Source organism: Elephas maximus, chromosome 24 (assembly GCF_024166365.1).
Source record: "Elephas maximus indicus isolate mEleMax1 chromosome 24, mEleMax1 primary haplotype, whole genome shotgun sequence".
Taxonomy (NCBI): Eukaryota; Metazoa; Chordata; class Mammalia; order Proboscidea; family Elephantidae; genus Elephas; species Elephas maximus.
This window is the reverse complement of record NC_064842.1, coordinates 19,132,140-19,149,183: the sequence shown is the minus strand read 5'-3', so window position 1 is coordinate 19,149,183 and position 17,044 is coordinate 19,132,140. Positions and strand designations below refer to the sequence as shown.

Here is a 17,044-nt window from a genome sequence, read left to right as displayed (position 1 = left end):
CAAACACCTGAATTTTTCCTCACGCTTTTTAGTTTCTTTTCTGAAACTGCAGTGTATACAATTTTACTTTATATTATTTTGAAGTATTTCTTAAGGAAGAGAAAAAAATTGACCAACTTGACATAGAATGTCATTTTAAAAAGCATACCTAAGAATTAGTATCTAATAAACACCCATAAAAATGTATGAGGAATGGAGAATATGCAATAAATAAGAAGTGTTCCTACTTGTTAACAATCTTAAAAAATGCTGAAAAGATTCATAATTTATCAATATAGGTAAACCTTCAGTGAGCGTGTGGTTGTTAGTTGCTTTCCAGTTGATTCTGACTCATGGGAACCCCGTCTGTGCAGAGAACTACTCCGTAGGGTTTTCAAGGCTGTGACCTTCCAGAAGCAGGTCACAAGACCTATCTTCCGAGGCTCTTCTGGGTGGGTTTGAATTGCCAGTTTCTCAGCTAGTAGTTGAGCACTGAACCGTTGACGCCACCCATGGACTCCTTCAGCCAGTGTACAATGTATTTAAAAATACACAAGACAGTCTGAAATGAGGCGCATGTTGCAGTGGAACTGGGTGGCGTGAGAAGTTTGTGCTGGACCACTAACCGAAAGGCTGGCAGTTTGAACCCACCCAGCAGTGCTATGGAAGAAAGGCCTGGCGACCTGCCTCTCTAAAGATTATAGCCAAGAAAACTCTAGGGAGCGCAGTTCTACTCCGTAACCCGTGGGGTCACCGTGAGTCAGAATCGACTCAATGGAGATGGGTTTGGGTTTTTTTAATTTAATGTTTTGGTTTTCTGTTATAAAAATGTGCTTGTAACTGGTATTTCTGATAGCCTCTCCCCATCTGACCAAATGAGTAAAAGTGCTTATTTCCACATATTTTTCCTTAAATGGGCACTCTAGAAAAAGTAACATTTTCTAGAATACCTGCTGAGCATACCAGTTCTGAGAAATTAAGAATATAATTGCTAATTGAATACCAAAAACCAAACCCATTGCCGGTGAGTTGCTTCCGACTCATAGCAACCCTATAGGACGGAGTAGAGCTGCCCCACTGGGTTTCCAAGGAGTGCCTGGTGGGTTTGAACTGCCAGCCTTTTGGTTAGCAGCTGAGCTTTTAACCACTGTGCCATCCTTACTAAAAACTTGCTATGCTTTAACTTTATTTAATGTTTGGGATAACATTTCTGGTATTGGATTAGATATAATCATGAAATAAATGGATACAATTACTTACATTATCAGCCAACCATTTTATCATATATGTTAATGTTATGGTTTAAAAATGTTCTGTAGCAAGAAACTTATTATGTCCAGAGAAAATTTATAGCTTTATTTACATTTATTTTGACATGACTAATAGACAGTTAAGTTGAAAGAAGACTTTGTGCCTTGTGAAGAGGGACTAGGTATAGGTCCCTGTGTCTTTTTTTTTTTTTAATAAACAATTTTCATTATTGGTGGTCTTAATCAATGCAACATTTCTTAAGAAAAAAACAAACAAACAAGTGATTAGTTTTTACGGTAGAGAACAATAGCCCAATCCCTGATCCATGACCACCTAAGCATGTTTCAGAGGGGATTCTCCCATTAGGTGAGGTGGAGCTAAATGACTTCTAAATCCTGTTGTGGCTCTTGTTTTTTTTTTTTTCCTGTTGACCTAAATATGTCATCAGTCAAACACTTTGTGGGAGTTTCTCAAAATTTCTGTAAAATCTTAGTCTGTGTTGTGTTAATAACTAATGAAGACTTGATAAGCTGTCATTAGTACCAAATTACAATAATGTTACATATGCAGAAATATATAGAGAGATGTACTTCGATCATCATAACATTTTAAAAAATTCATAATAACACATTCGATCATATTCCATTTCAGTCCAATAAGCTTATAGGTAAAAAATGTGTTTTTCAAAATATAATAATTTCTTCAAATATTTGTTATATTCTAATTACGCTCAAGATTGTTTTCCAGATGAAAGTTTTTTTTTATTAAGCATTTTAAAATCAGAGGCATTATTTTTCTAAAATATGGATTCGATCAGTATAAGTTGCCAAATATTTTTTAAAATTCACATCAGTTATCACAAACATATATTGTTATACTTCCACTTATTTTGAATAGTTTAAATAGTTTTTTTTCTGACGACAATAAAACTTTTAAAATGTTGTCATTACACTTTTTCCCTTAAAATGTTAGTACGTTAACATAGCTTTCTGACATGTTACTATGATATTTTAGCTAAATATGATGAGACCAGGTCTTAATTATGCAGTCAATCTGGCCTTTTTATTTTTAAGATTAAAAATTTAGGAAAATAAAAGAAGTTAGGGGTACTTACAAAAAATAATTGTCAGCTCAAAAATGGCAAGAAGGGGAAAATGATGCTGCAGTTTGGTTTTGGCTTGCTGGTTGGCTTAACTACCTGGAACCTTGGAGAGCAGTGTTCAGAAGGAGTATTAGAATTGTTAAACCCCCTTTTCTTGTCTAAAATATGTGTGGCTTTTAATTTTATAATCAACAAGACATTTGAATTAGGAAGCAGTGTATTTACTTACTGTGGTATCTATTCAAGATCCATTCGTCTTACTAGTTCTGAAAAACAAAAGGACAGCCTGTCCAGTGGGCACTATTTTCATCTTAAACTCTGGCTTACCCTCTCGGGTAGCATTTTCAGATACTATAGCTGTTGTAGTCTGTCAAAGTAACTACTTAAAAAAAAAAAAAAAGCCTAGTTTTAATCTAAATGATAGACTATGTGAAGATTTTAAATAATCCCCAGTGAGAATCCATTCTTGTTCTAGGCTCATCAGTCTGAATAGTCTTGATCTTAGAATAGTATATTTTGAAGCAGAACCTCATTCAAGGACAGATTCAGGCATAATAATTAATAGCTAATACATATATAACCCTTGATATGGACGAGACATTAAATTCTTTGCATGTTTTAAGTAATTTGATCCTTAGACTTACGAAGAAGATACTATTATTATCACAATTTTGCAAATAAGAAAATTTGGACACAGAGAGGCTAAGTAACTTATCCAGGGTCTCACATCTAGTATGAGAAAGAGCCAAGATTTGTACCCAGGTGGCCTGGCTTTAGGGTCAATGCTCTGAACCAGTATACCGTAGTTGCTGCCTCTGTGATATCAGTCTTACCAATAATAGGACATTATGTTTTCCTAATTGGGGAAGATCTACTGATCTTAAGTTTTGAAAACTGGATTATATCAAACCAGTGTTTTTATTCTTAGGAATATCTTGGGTTGAGCTTTCCATGGCTGTTATAATTTTTTTTCCTACAGTCCCACTTAACTATACAGGAAACTCTTTAGCATTATTCTATAAAACAACAACAACAACAACAAAAAACAGCAGAAAAGGACACTAACCCAATGTGTCAAGAACACCAAATCAACATATTCTCACTATAAAATTTGGGAGCATACCTTTTAGAAGGATATTCTATACACTGTGTGTTTCTCTAGTATTCCCCAAAGCTGCTTATTTTTGGCATCTTTATGTAAAACTTTAGACGATGCTGTGAACTTAGACCTAAGCGGCCTTAGCGCTACCAGAGTTTAAATAGTGCTCTTTGTAGCTCCCCTTAACTTGTGTGCCAGGTTAACATACGCTCACTGTTTCCTTCGTAAACACACTGATTCTCGTGGCACAAGGAATATTTGCGTACCTATCCTATTGACTTGGTCATACGCTTACTAGGTTGGTTTCTTTTTGTCTCAAACTTATTTATGAGAGATGAACCTGTTACTATAGTGATATACTTTAATTAGATCTTACATAAATTGATAAAATGTAAGTGGAGAAAGAGTTGTGTCTATGAAAATTGAGTTGAATGCTTTGGGAAAAAATCAAGAAAAGCAAGTCTTAAAAGCTTTCAAGTTAGGTGTGGGTTATTTGTCTTTTTATTGTTGAGTTGTAAGAGTTCTTTGTATGTTCCGGTTATAATTTCCTTATCAGATAGATGATTTGCAAATATTTCCTCCCATTCACTTTCTTGATACGGTCCTTTGAAGCACAAAAGTTTTTAATTTTGTTGAAATCCAGTTGGTCTATTTTTCTTCTAAATAGTTTCAGTGTATGATATCTTTTATGTAGAGCAAACATAAATTACGCACGGGGCTGATACAAAACCCATTGCCATCAAGTGGATTCTGAGTCATGGTGACCCATGTGTTATGGAGTAGAGCTCCATAGCATTTTCTTGGCTGTAATCTTAATGGAAGCAGATCGCCAGGACTTTTCTTCCATGACGCTGCCGGATGGGTTCAGACTGCCAACCTTTTGGTTACCAGCCGAGTACAAACTGTTTGCGCCACCCAGGGACCTTCTCATATATTACCTCCCAAAAACCAAAAACCACCTAGCAGAGTATAAACTGATACACCTTTTTGGAAAGCAGTTTGCAGTACGTGTCAAGAGCCTTAAAAACAGTTATATGTCTGGAATCAGTAATTTCATTTCTAGGAGCCCATTCCAAGAAATTATGCAAAAATGGAAAGACCTTTATGTACAAAAATGTCAGTGGAATATTATTCAGAGATTAAAATTATGTCTATGTCATAATATTAAGTGTAAAAAAGTAGAACAAAAAATGTTATCTGCAGTGTTTTCTGAACTGTCTTAAGGAAGGAAACATAATGTTAACAGTAACTGTCTTCGACTGGTTAGATTATGATTTTTTTATTCTTTTTTTCCTATTTCTCAGATCTGTTATGAAGAACAGTTATTATTTTTAAAATGAAAAAAATATACTATATATTTTTTAATGTCCACGAATTCACCTGCAGAAGTACAGATTCTGGTAGGAACTTATGCATTTCTCCTTCCTTAAAACTAAACTCACCCCCTCACTTCTACTTCACCATTCCCCCACCCCGGGGGTTTCACTGAGCGTTCTAATTCTTGGCCAGATTGGTGTTTTGCAGTTAAATGTCCTCAAAGACATTATTACCACCTTTTGTAGTAATAATTACTGACTTGACACTTACTATGCAGTATTCCAAATACATTCATTGACATAGTTAATCTTCGCGATAATCTATGAGGTGTGCTCTGTTAATATGCACACTACAGATGAGGCAGCTGAAGAATGGAGATCAGAAGTAGTTGGCTAAAGTTCACACATCTATGAAGTAGCAGAGCTGGAACTTGAACACAAGCAATCTGGGTCCACAGGCTGTGTTCTTAACCACTGCATTTTATTGCCTCTCATTGTTATGCTGCCTGAATGGTTTCCTTGGTGATTTCCTACTGAACAGAAAATTTTCTTCTTATACAAATTCTTCTGCAACATTAAAAAACAAAAACAAAAAAATCACCACTTTTCATTATAGGAAGGAAACATAACCTTGATAGTAATACCCAACAAAACACCTAAAAGGGAAATTACACATTAGTCTCATATTCAGTCATTAACTATTCAGCAAGCATTTATTGAGCTTCTAGGATGTTCCAGGCATTGTCCAAGTTATTCTCAATGTGTTTACACTATGGAAGAGGTAACAAATAAGTAAACTACTAATTACAATACAGGCTGTCATAATATTGTGATAGGGATGTCCACGGGTGTTCGGTGAGTACTTAAGATGGTATTTAACTCAAAAAGAGGATGAGAGCAGCATTCCCAAGGTTAAATACTTTTAAACTGCCTTGAATGATGAATAGGAGTTAGCCAGGAAAGAGCGGAGGATTATTCCAGGCAGGAATGTCAGTCACAAAGGCACTGTGAAAAAGCGTAATAATTGGGAAGCCACAAATATTCCCAGGTTGGAGGATCTGTATGGGAGAGTGTTAAGAGATGACATTATTGAGGTAGGTAGGGGCCCAGTTTATAAAGGGCTTTGTGTGCCTTGTTAAGGAGTCCGAATTTTATTCTGAAAGACGTGGGGAACCACTGAAGGATTTTAAGCTGGAGAGTCATAAGATCAAATTTGGATTTTAGAAGAAGCAACCTAGCAAAGTGTGGACTATGGTTTGAGGGGTGGAGTGGGAAAGGAGGGAAGGGAGCCTAAAGGCAAAAAGACAGGTGGTGACTACATTAATCTGGGGCACAAGTGAGGGTCCAAACTTAAGCAGTGGCAGTGGGGAGGAAAGGACAGATTTCAGAGGTATTTAGTAAGTGAAAATGAAAAGTGTTGATCATCATTGATGGGTTGTTGGAAACTCAATTAGTTGGAATAATGAATTTATAGGACAGTGATTAGGGAAATCAGTAGATAGAAATAAGGAGGAGTAGTGGGTGATATCCTCTGAAGGGGTGAACCTTAATGTTGTAGTAGTAGTTTTTTTTTTTTAATTAATTTTTATTGAGCTTTAAGTGAAAGTTTACAATCAGGCCAGTCTCTCACACAAAAATTTACATACACCTTGCCACACTCCTAATTGCTCTCCCTCTAATGAGATAGCACAGTTCTTTCCTCCACTGTCTGTAGTAGTTTTTAACATGAGGTTGAAACAAGAAAGCTACCAGCCAAGTCCAGAATGTGGGGCATTCTGTAAGACATTGCATAGCCTGGTCTCATCAACAAGCTAATGTCATGAGATGGTGAGGGAGGAGGGCATAGGGATGGAAGACTGTTTTAGTTCAAAATAGACCAAAGAAATATAACAACCAAATGCAGTGTACAAACTTTGATTAGATTTTAGTTTGACAAAAGTAGCTATAAAATATACTTGGAGACAGTTGGAGAAATTTGAATATGGAATGGATTATCTTAGTGAATTTTTGCTAATTTTTTAAAGATGTCAATGATATTTAGATTATGTAGGAGAATGTATTTTTAAGAGACGCATTTTAAAATTTCATTTGGAAGAATAAACTGATGGGAAAATTGATGAAAATTCTTAAAAACAAGACTAATAATGTGGCATTAAGTAAAACAGTATGGTAACAGCACAAGACTGGAAACACAAATCATAATAGAATCAATAGAACAGAAAATAAATAGATGTAGTCTCAATCACATAAAAGACTACAACGCATTGTAAATTAGAAGGAAAGAAAATCAAGTGTTTAATAAGTTAGAAAAGGTCAATTTAATCTTCCACTTGCCAAAATAAAGGGTATATATAAATATTTTAAATTGTAGAAGAAAAATAGAATTGTATATTCACTGCCCCCCTAGAAAAAGAATTTTCTCCCTCCCTTTTGTCCTTTTAAAGGGTATTCCTAAACTTGAAAGGATGAGAATTCTGGACAGATTTGATTACCTAAAAATAAATGGTAATGTACTTTAAAAATGATCTTAAATTTAAAAAGCAAACATCAGCTTTGTGCAGTAGTAATGTCATAACCAATGAGAGTTTTCCAAGGTACTTATGGCTAATAAAAAGTTACTCAATACTTCACAAGTTCGGCTGTTTTCAACTAGTATGTCAGTGAGATAATAAGGCAAATGCACAAAGATGAATTGACCAAGATTGTTCACTAAGGAATTGTTTGTAGTAATGAAAACTTGGAAACAACCTAAATGTCTATATTTAGGGAATTGATTAAATAAATTATGGTATAGCTCTGCAATGGAATACCAATTAGCCACTAAAAAATGATAACAGAATAAATTTTTTTCCTTTTTTTTATTGTGCTTTAGGTAAACATTTAAAGAGCACATTAGTTTCTAATTAAACAATTTGTACACACATTGTTTTGTGACATTGGTTGCCAATGTAATAAATATTTTTTGAGAGTGAAAGATGCTCACGACTTACTGTTGAGGGAAAAATTAAGTTAGAGAACAACATTATGAGTAGTTAACTTTGGGTGGTAGAATTTGAAGTGATTTTTACTTAGTTTAAACTTTTGTGCATATCCCCCCACCTTTTTTTTCAATAATCGTATATGATTTTAATGATCAGAAAGTAAAAGGAGCTGCTTTCATTTTAGAAAAACAAATGCAAACAACTGATAGGAAAATTGTTTGCAGTAATTGTTACATAGGGTTAAGTTAAAGGTAAAAATCTCATACCAATCTAAGAAGAAAAACTGGAAGATTCCAGTAGGGATGAGCATAGAACATGAACAGACAATTCGTAACATAGACAATGCAGGTGATAAACACATGTTTATGGAGGCAGCGTTTGACCTCCTCTAACTTCAAGATGGGAAAGGAGACTCAAGATCCACAGCCCAAGGCTGATTCCTATGAGCAGAGGTCGAACCACCCTCCGACCTTTTTACCAATTCTGACCTCAGTTGTCCCTCTTGCTGCACTCTCTACTTCTCTGCTTGATCCAATAATTCTTTGCAGTGGCCACACAGAATTCACAGACCATACTCCCAGTTATGGGAGTTTATTAGGGAAGTCAGAGGTTACAGTTCAGGTTCTGGAATGCTCAGGACACAGTTCCTCGATCAGGACGGGCTTTTCCCAAATGTGGCTGTGGGTAGGCCTCTCTGGCCTTCAGCCTCTGCCCGCTTGGGCAAGTGTCAGAAAACTCTTTTAGCTTCACCACCAAGTGCCCAGAGGTACCACACTTTGCCAGGAGGGCTCCTGCCTGAAGGCACCTAGCTCTCTTGCTCCGTGGGCTGACACACGCATTGTAACCACCTTGCTCCCTGGGCCAGGAAGCTCACTGCCACGTTTCCTACGTGTCTCCTGGTTCTTCTGCCTCCGCTGCTGCCATTTCTCTGCTGCTGCTTCTCACCGTCACTTGCTGTCTCTGGTATTACAGCTCTTTTCTCACTGTCTCCTGGGTCTAGGAGGTTTCAGTGCCGAGATCCTGGGTCCAATGACCTGCTCCTCTCCTAGCTCTTCTTTCTTGGTGATAGTAGGTCCCTCTCTGCTCTGGGATTGACTGCTTTTTTAAGCATAGCAGAATGGCAAAACTGACGATTCCCCTCATTCCACACACCTTATTTGCATAGTCCTCACCCACCCAGTCATTTGGTGGGAGTTACAAAGACTATGGCTAGAAGGGCCATATTAAGTAACTCACTGCACCGCACATATGGATAATTATTCAGACTCACTTATAATCAGAGAAGTATAAATTTAACTTGTGAGGTAACTTTTTTTTTATTAGACTAACAAAAGCTGTGTGCTGCCTTTATAATAAATGAAAATTAATAGTATTAATAAATAATGGTACATTCATTTGGTACCATTAAAAATTGAAGGGAAAAATATAACATTTGATTGAAGTAATTGGAAGTTATAGTTTTCATATTATGAGTATGAACAGTCAGTTAGGTGTAGAAGGAAGAGCGAGATCCTTTAAGTGAGAAAGATTTGGGTTCAATCCAACTGTGCCATTTAATAACTGTGTTTCGGGGCAAATTGCTTAACCTCTGTTAGCTTTGGTTTCTTTTTCTCCAGGAATAAGATACTTATCTCTTTGGTTGTAAATGGTTTTAAATGTATATAAAGCACTTTACAGAAACTAATACGTAGTGTCTGTTCAGCAAGTATTTGTTGAGTGAATGAATGGCAGTTATTAAATGCTATTTATAAAAGGATGTGTATCAAAACAGTTTGGAGGATAATACAGCAAAAATGATTAGTGATTATGTTAGGATAAAGGGAATGTGAATGATTAAAGTTTTTTTTTTCCATTTTCTATAATTCGGTAATGTTATATTTATAATTTTAAGAGTTATCTAAACTCACACTTAATCTCTTTCTTCCTTTCTGCATTTTTTTTGTGCTCACTCTTTGAAACATAAATTTTGAGACTTGATTACCTTTTTTCTTTCATTCTTCTACTCATTTAAACACCTTGGAGTCAACTTTGACTCATTTTTTTCTCTGTGCACCTAACATCAAATCTGCCAGCAAAGCTTGCTGGCTCTGCCCTTTAAAATATATCCAGAATCCTACCATTTCTTATCACTTTCACTGTTACCATTCTGGTCCAGGCCACCATCAGCCTCTCACCTAGAATACTGGGTTAACCTCCTAATGGTCTCTCTGCTTCCACCCTTGTCCCTTTCTAGTGTGTTCTCAAAATAGTAGCCAAAGTGCATATAAGCCAGACCACGTTACTTTGCTGCTTAAAACCCTCCAGTGGTTTTTCATTTCATTTAAAGTAAAAACCAAAATACTTAAAGTAGCCTGTAGAATCTGCCCCAACCCCAGACTCACAGCTTTCTAAGCTTATTTCCTGCTACTTTGCAATTGCTGTTCTCCACCTAAAAACTCTTCCTGCAGGTAGTCATATGGCTGTTTTTTCCCCTCCTTCAGGTCTCTGCCCAGTGTCACCTTAGCAGTGAGACAGGTCTTTCCTAATAGCCATATCACCCCATTCTCTCCCACCCACATCCCAGCACTCCCAGGTTTCTTCTCTGCTTTGTTTTTTCCTTTATTATTTAGTACTCTGTGACGTGCTGTATATTTTGCCAAGTATGCGTAAGCTTATCTATCTTCCCCAATAAAAATAGCTCTGTGAAGACAGTGATTTTTGCCTGTTTTGTTCCTTGCTATATCCTTAGCCCCTAGAATAGTGTCTAGCACAAGCAGGTGTTCCATAAATACTTAGCAAATAAATGACCTTTTAGTTGTTTTACGGAATTAAGTCCTATTACTAAAACTAATTTGAAAGTTCTTTGAGAAAGAGTCACATGTCACTCTTATATGCCCCTCAGCCGCCAAGTTCCCACATACTCAAGCATAGAATAAAGCCAGGCAGGTGGGGCACACTACTGACACGTATTCATTATCTGTTGCATCAGATTCCCTCCACCTCGCAGGCTAGAAATCTACCCAGACTACTTGAGATAGAAGGCAGGCCGTCTACAGGCAAAATGAATTGATGATTACAGAGTCAAAATAGCACTTAACTTTGGCGGGGAAGAGGGAGATCCTGACTGTGAAGGGGCACAGGAGGACCCTGTTAAGGGTGCTGGAAGTGTTCTATATCTTATCTGGGTGGTGGTTCCGTGGGTGTGTGCACGTGTTAAAACTCATTAAGTTGTGTATTTAAGATTAGTTTACCTTCAGTGTTTATTGTACATGGATTATGCATATATAAAAAAGTTAAAGTCTGCTCTATTTGAGATGTCCTGAGAAATTTAAATATGTTAAATGGTAAATTAAGAGGCTTAGGAAGAGTTTCTAGTTTTGTTATTGAAATTTTTGAATTCAAAACCAAGTAAAATAATTTGTATTTGCTTTGTCTTTTACAGAGACAGCAGTAGCAGAATTACACAAAAAAATCAAAGAAGCTTTTGAAGTATTTGACCATGAGTCGAATAATACAGTGGATGTGAGGTTTGGAAACATTTTCTTTGTTAGAATTGTAAATTACTGATAAAAGCAAAACACCCAAGCCCGTTGCTGTCGGCCCAATTCCGACTCATAGTGACTCTACAACTGCTAAAATAGAAGAAAGTTCTTTTCTCTTCTTTTTACATTATACCTTGGATTTATTATGCCATTTACAGTATTTTTTTTTTTTCTTGTGCCTTATAAAAACTCTTTGCTGACTCTTGGTTCTTGTTCTTCATGTTCTAGTGGAAAGAGTAAACCTGCGTTTCCCATTCCAATCTGTAGACTATAAATCCGTGAGGAAAGTGAATTGCACTGTAGTTTTTTAGTGCTTGTCACGTAGTTAACACTCAATAAGTATTTTGTAAAGGACTAGAATTTGAGTTTAAAATACATAAATATATATTATCAGGGTATGAATGGTATATTTCAAAGATTAATGATGCTTAAGCAATGGTATTGTGTACTCCCCAATTAAAATGGCGAAAAGAACCCAAACAGAATAAGAAAAATATAAGAGGAAAACATGAATACAGGTACTTCTGCAGTGGAGCACTACAAGACAAAGAATAGCTTGAGACTAAAAAACAGAACAAAACAAAAAAATAGAGGTGACTATTACATGAGTCTAATAGAAATTGTAGGATCCATGTCATATAAATCAAAGAAAGACAAGAACCATTCTAGGAGGCCAGACTGCGTGAGGGTGATTTGATGGGATCATAATCCCAAGACTCAGAACCTAGTTCTTTAGGTTTTTGCACTGGCATGATTTTTAGAGGCCAGCAAAGCCGTGGGAAATGATTTTAAAATGGTACTGAAAAGGAACTATTCGATGCTTATAAACCAGTGCCATCACTTCCAGTGCTAGTCATGTGATTAAGTCCTTTGGACTTGAGCTAAACTGAATGAGCAATATCAGACTTTATTTATGACAAATTGTAACTAAATGTATTCCTTATATCTGAAGGTACAAGATGTGGCTGCAGGTAGGGAATGCAATCAATTTCCTTACTTTATAGAACTTTGTTTTATACCTCAAATGTGTTTATGGGCCCTACTGCAGTGGGTAAGGTGGAATATGGAGTTCAGTGTTTGCCTGTCCAGCCCCTTAACTGTAGCAGGCATTGTGTGAGCCTTGGGCTCAGCTATCGCCAAGGGAATGTGAGAGTTGTACGAGGGGCTATGGCATTGTGCAGCTCCCACTGGCTCTGTTCACTTCGCATTCTATGTGAAAGACACCCAGTGGAGCACAGTATTCTGACTGTGAGTGTCCTGGCAGGAAAATGAATGGTTGAGGGGTGGTGGTGATAGGATTCAGGATTGGGTGGGGAGCGTGCCGCTCTTGCTTGCAATTTGACTAAATATATGAATAGCACACACATTGATCTTAGACCTGTCACTGAAGCTGGAGGGTTCTTCTCCTGGGGGCAAATGAGAGAGATATTGGTAGAGAAATCAGGCAAAGTAAAAGGAAGATTAAAACAAACAAACAAAATCCAGCAAGCCCAGTGCCACTGAGTCAGTTCTAACTCATGGAGACCACATGTGTTACAGAGTAGAGCTGAGCTCCATAGGGCTTTCTCAGCTGTAATCTTTACAGAAGCAGGTCGCCAGGGCTTTCTTCCACAGTACCACTGGTGGGTGTCTTAGGTTGGGTTCTATAGAGAAGCAAAACCAGTGAAGCGTGTATATATATGCATGTATATATAGAGAGAGATTTATCTCAAGGAAATGGGTCAGACAGTTGTAGAGGCTGGCAAGTTCCAAGTCTATGGGTCAGGTGTGAGGTGGAGGCTTTTCGTGACTCACATAGCTCCAAGATTAGTAGGTCAGCCAGAAGGCTGAGGACACACGGGCTGTGGAGGCTAATGAATCTCAAGAATAGGAGGTCAAATGATGACGAGCTGAATGCAGGATCCAGAGCAAGCAAGTGATCTTTGCCAGAATGTCCATATATATATTGGATGCAGACCACATCCCTAAGGAAGCTCCCCTTACAACTGACTGGCTGATCACATCATGGAGGATGATTACATCATTGTATAACTGCCAAACGACATTAGTACATAATTGCCAAACCACTGAGAGTCATGGCCCAGCCAAATTGACATACAACCTTAACCATCACAGTGGGTTCAAACTATCAGCCTTTCTGTTAGCAGCTGAGTGCAAACCGTTTACACCACCCAGGGATCTAAGAGAAAGACCAGTATAAGTTTATGAGAAAGAAGGGGATGAGAGAAAAGAAACCAACCTTTACTTAAGGCTTGCTGTCTAACAAACTAGCAGTAGTTGTTGGGTGCTAGGGGCTTTATGAACTTTACCTTATTTTAATCAGTTTGTGTGGTAAGAATTGGCATCTTCATTTTTGGAGATAAGAGAAGGTAAATAGTTTTGCTCAATGTCACATCAGGGTTTTTTTAATTGCAAAACTTTTGCTATGTCACATTGCTCCTATTGTCCTTTATGGCTTTTCTCCTCCCTGTGGGCCCCCTGCCCATTGCAGTGAAAAGAATACCTCTTTAGTGGCTTAGAGCAGTGATGCAAGGCCTTTTTTGATAGAAGGGTGAATTCAGGAAAAATAATGCATCTTTTCCATTCAAAATGAAAATAATTTTACTGAGGCCCTGACTTAAAGTGTATATTCCTACACCTGAAATTGTCTACTTTGTTGAATAAAGAAGGCCCCTAAGAAAATTAGTATTGTTTTTAACATTAAAATATTAATGGTAAGCATATTTGAGTAATAGCAACATAGATGAATGTAATCTTTATTCCTTATATTAACTTGTATAGCATTGTAAAGTTTATAATGAGTGTTTGCATGCTGCTGGACTCATTACCATCCACTCTTCATAAATGGGAAATTGAAGACAGAGAAGCAAAAGGACCTACACAAGATCATGCAGTGAGTTAGCAGCTGAGTTGAAACTCAGATTAGTTTCTTCCATTCTGGGCAGCATTTTCCAAGTCTGTACCAGCCCTGGGCTAGGCTCTGGGTATGCTATGATGAATACAGCCTGCTCCTGCCTTCATTGGACTCCACTCTCCATTGGTAAAAACAGTTAATCTATCTAGAATTTATTTTGGTATATGATCAAAAGTGAAGGTCTAAATAGACTTTTTTTTTTTTCCAAATTACTGAACAGTTTATTCTGTTTACTTCTTAAATTGGTAGGCCTACTTTAAAATATGCTAAATTGAGTTTAATTTGGGCTTGAATTCTTTTTAAAACCAAACAGTGGCTTACCTTAACTAGTGATGAATGTCTGCCTTGAGCATTAGTATTCACACAATTTTCTAGTATATTTTTTCTATACTTGAATGGAATTACTGCTAACCACCATTTTCCCTGTATTTTCTCAATCCTTGAATTTGTTATTTTGATTTATTTCTGCTCTCTGGATTCTTTGTCAAGTTTCTTTTTTTTTCCCCATGAGGTACTCAATGAGTGTTTTTTTTTCCTGAGTTCTTTCATGTTTGAAATGCTTTATGCTTGAATACTTAGTAGTTGAATTACATCTTATAAATTTACACCATCATTTTTAATGGCTTCTAGGTGTTCCAATGTGTGATTATACCATAGTTTAATCTATCTCTAATTTTATAAATTTGGGTTTTTGTAATATAATGCTACTATAATTGTGATAGGGATAAAATTATTAACATGGGATTGTTCAAAGACCTTACCCCTTTCTGAGACGGCCAAAAACTAAATTTTGTAATCCCTATTTCTTTTCTCCTACACTTTCCTAAAGGGGAAGATCTGATTTTCTTATTGGGAGGTATGTTTTGTCAATCTACATCATCAAGTCCTAAGAGTAGGATGGTGGGAGGATAGATAATAAACTTACCCTGGCCAAGACTGGAAAAGCAGTTTGTTGAAGATGGGGCAAGTAAGATTAGATAGAGAGTAGTGGCGTTTAGGGTGTGAAGGGAGTAAGCAGGAAAGGGGATTACAATTAAAAAATGTATTTATGAGATTATATATTCACATGGTTAAAATTCAAAGAGAACAAAGTATAGAGAAAAGTCCCTATATCTTCTTTCTACCAGTCACCCAGTTCCCATCCTGTGACCAAAGTACTAGTTTGTAGGAATCACTCCAGAAATATCCTATACACATACAAAGAAATACATTTTTTTTACCCCCTTTTTTACTCAAATGGCTGTGTACTTTCCTAGTATGGTACTTTTCCCATCAGGTGGCATCAGACCCATGATGAAGTTCCATTTTATGGCTTCTCAGCATTCAGTGGTCTAAAATGTCTGTAGCATTCTAGTGCAAGCTCAGGCCTAAGTGCACGTTATGTCCTGAATTTAATATATTGGAGGGCATCACAAAGGGTGTGGGGATCCTAGATGTGGGCAATGTCCCAGATTTAATAGGAAGATATCATGACAGAAAAATAACACTTGGATTTAAGCTGCCCTGTTCAGGGCACTTAATTGGCTATTTTGATAAGAAGACCCTTTGTGCATTCCACATTTTTGGAGGCCACCTTTGGTAGATGCTGGATTATAGGTATCTGCCTGTTGTACTAGATCAGGTATAATTTTTGCTGTGTGGCTTCAAAAATTGGGAGCCAGAGACTCTGAGGATTGGGTGGTCTCAGGAATGTACTTCCTGGGGCCTCTGGGCTATAATTCCTGTGGACTCACGGTGTGTACCCTCTGTGGCTTCCAAGTTTGCACTTCCTGGCAGTCTCATTCTATGCTCTTTAGCATACGAAATGAAATATCTGGATTCGCTTGAAAAGTGGAAGACAATGCAGATGCATAATAGAGAATAGTTCATGGTAGTATCTTCATTAGCTTTGAAAGATAGAAGGGACATAAACCAAAAAAACATTACTATGTACTCAGATGGCTCTAGGCATGTCTGGACACCTGGCTTCCTTTCATCACTGTGCTGGTCTTGCCCTTATCACGTTGTATGGGGTCAGATAGTCTTTAAGTTTTCTCGGTTGTTGTTGTTAGGTGCCATTGAGTTAGAATGACCCCGTTCAACAGAAAGAAACACTGCCTGGTCCTGCACCATCCTCACAATCAGTGCTATGTTCGAGCGCATTGTTGCAGCCACTGTGTTAATCCACCTGGTTGAGGGCCTTCCTCTTTTTTGCTGACCTCTACCTTACCAAGCCTGACATCCTTCTCCAGGGACTCATTCCTCCTGATAACAAGTCCAAAGTACATGAGATAAAGTCTCACCATCCTCACTTCTAAGGAGCATTCTGGCTGTACTTCTTCCAAAACAGATTTGTTTGTTCTTCTGGCAGTCCACGGTATATTCAATATTCTTTGCCAACACCATAATTCAAATACATCAATTAGGTATGCCGTTATTTCAAAATTTGATATTTTTTCAGTGCTTTTTTTTTTTTTACATTTTATTTTGAAATAATTTTAGATTTACAGAAAAGTTACAAAAATGGTAGAGTTTCTATAAACCTTTTACAGAAGCAGACTGCCACATATCCTGTGAAGTGGCTAGTGGGCTTGAACCAGTGACCTTTCAGTTAGCAGCTGAGTGCTTAACCACTGCACCATCAGGGCTCCTTCTCATTTTATTAGTACCCTTCAAGTCAGTAACAGTTCTTTGATCTTTCTTTGTCTTTCATGACCTTGATACTTTTGAAAAGTCCTGATCAGTTATTTTGTACAATGTCCTTCAGTTTGGTTTTGTCAGATGGTTTCTCATGATTAGATTATCTGAGCATCATATTGGGGGTTCATGAGGTTGATAGGTCTTATTACTGATGTTAACCTTGATCACTTGCTTAAGGGGGTGTCTGCCAATTTTCCCCATT

At 37.2% G+C, this 17,044-nt stretch overlaps 1 protein-coding gene across 1 annotated transcript in view; it reads left to right on the top strand.

Moving 5' to 3' along the window:
* The window catches only part of EFCAB2 (EF-hand calcium binding domain 2), an 88,369-nt gene that overhangs the window by 20,690 nt on the left and 50,635 nt on the right, over positions 1–17,044 (top strand). Inside the window, exon 2 of the mRNA XM_049868589.1 lies at positions 11,150–11,234. Coding sequence (XP_049724546.1) covers positions 11,150–11,234 — 85 coding nt within the window. The remainder of the gene's footprint in view (positions 1–11,149; positions 11,235–17,044) is intronic.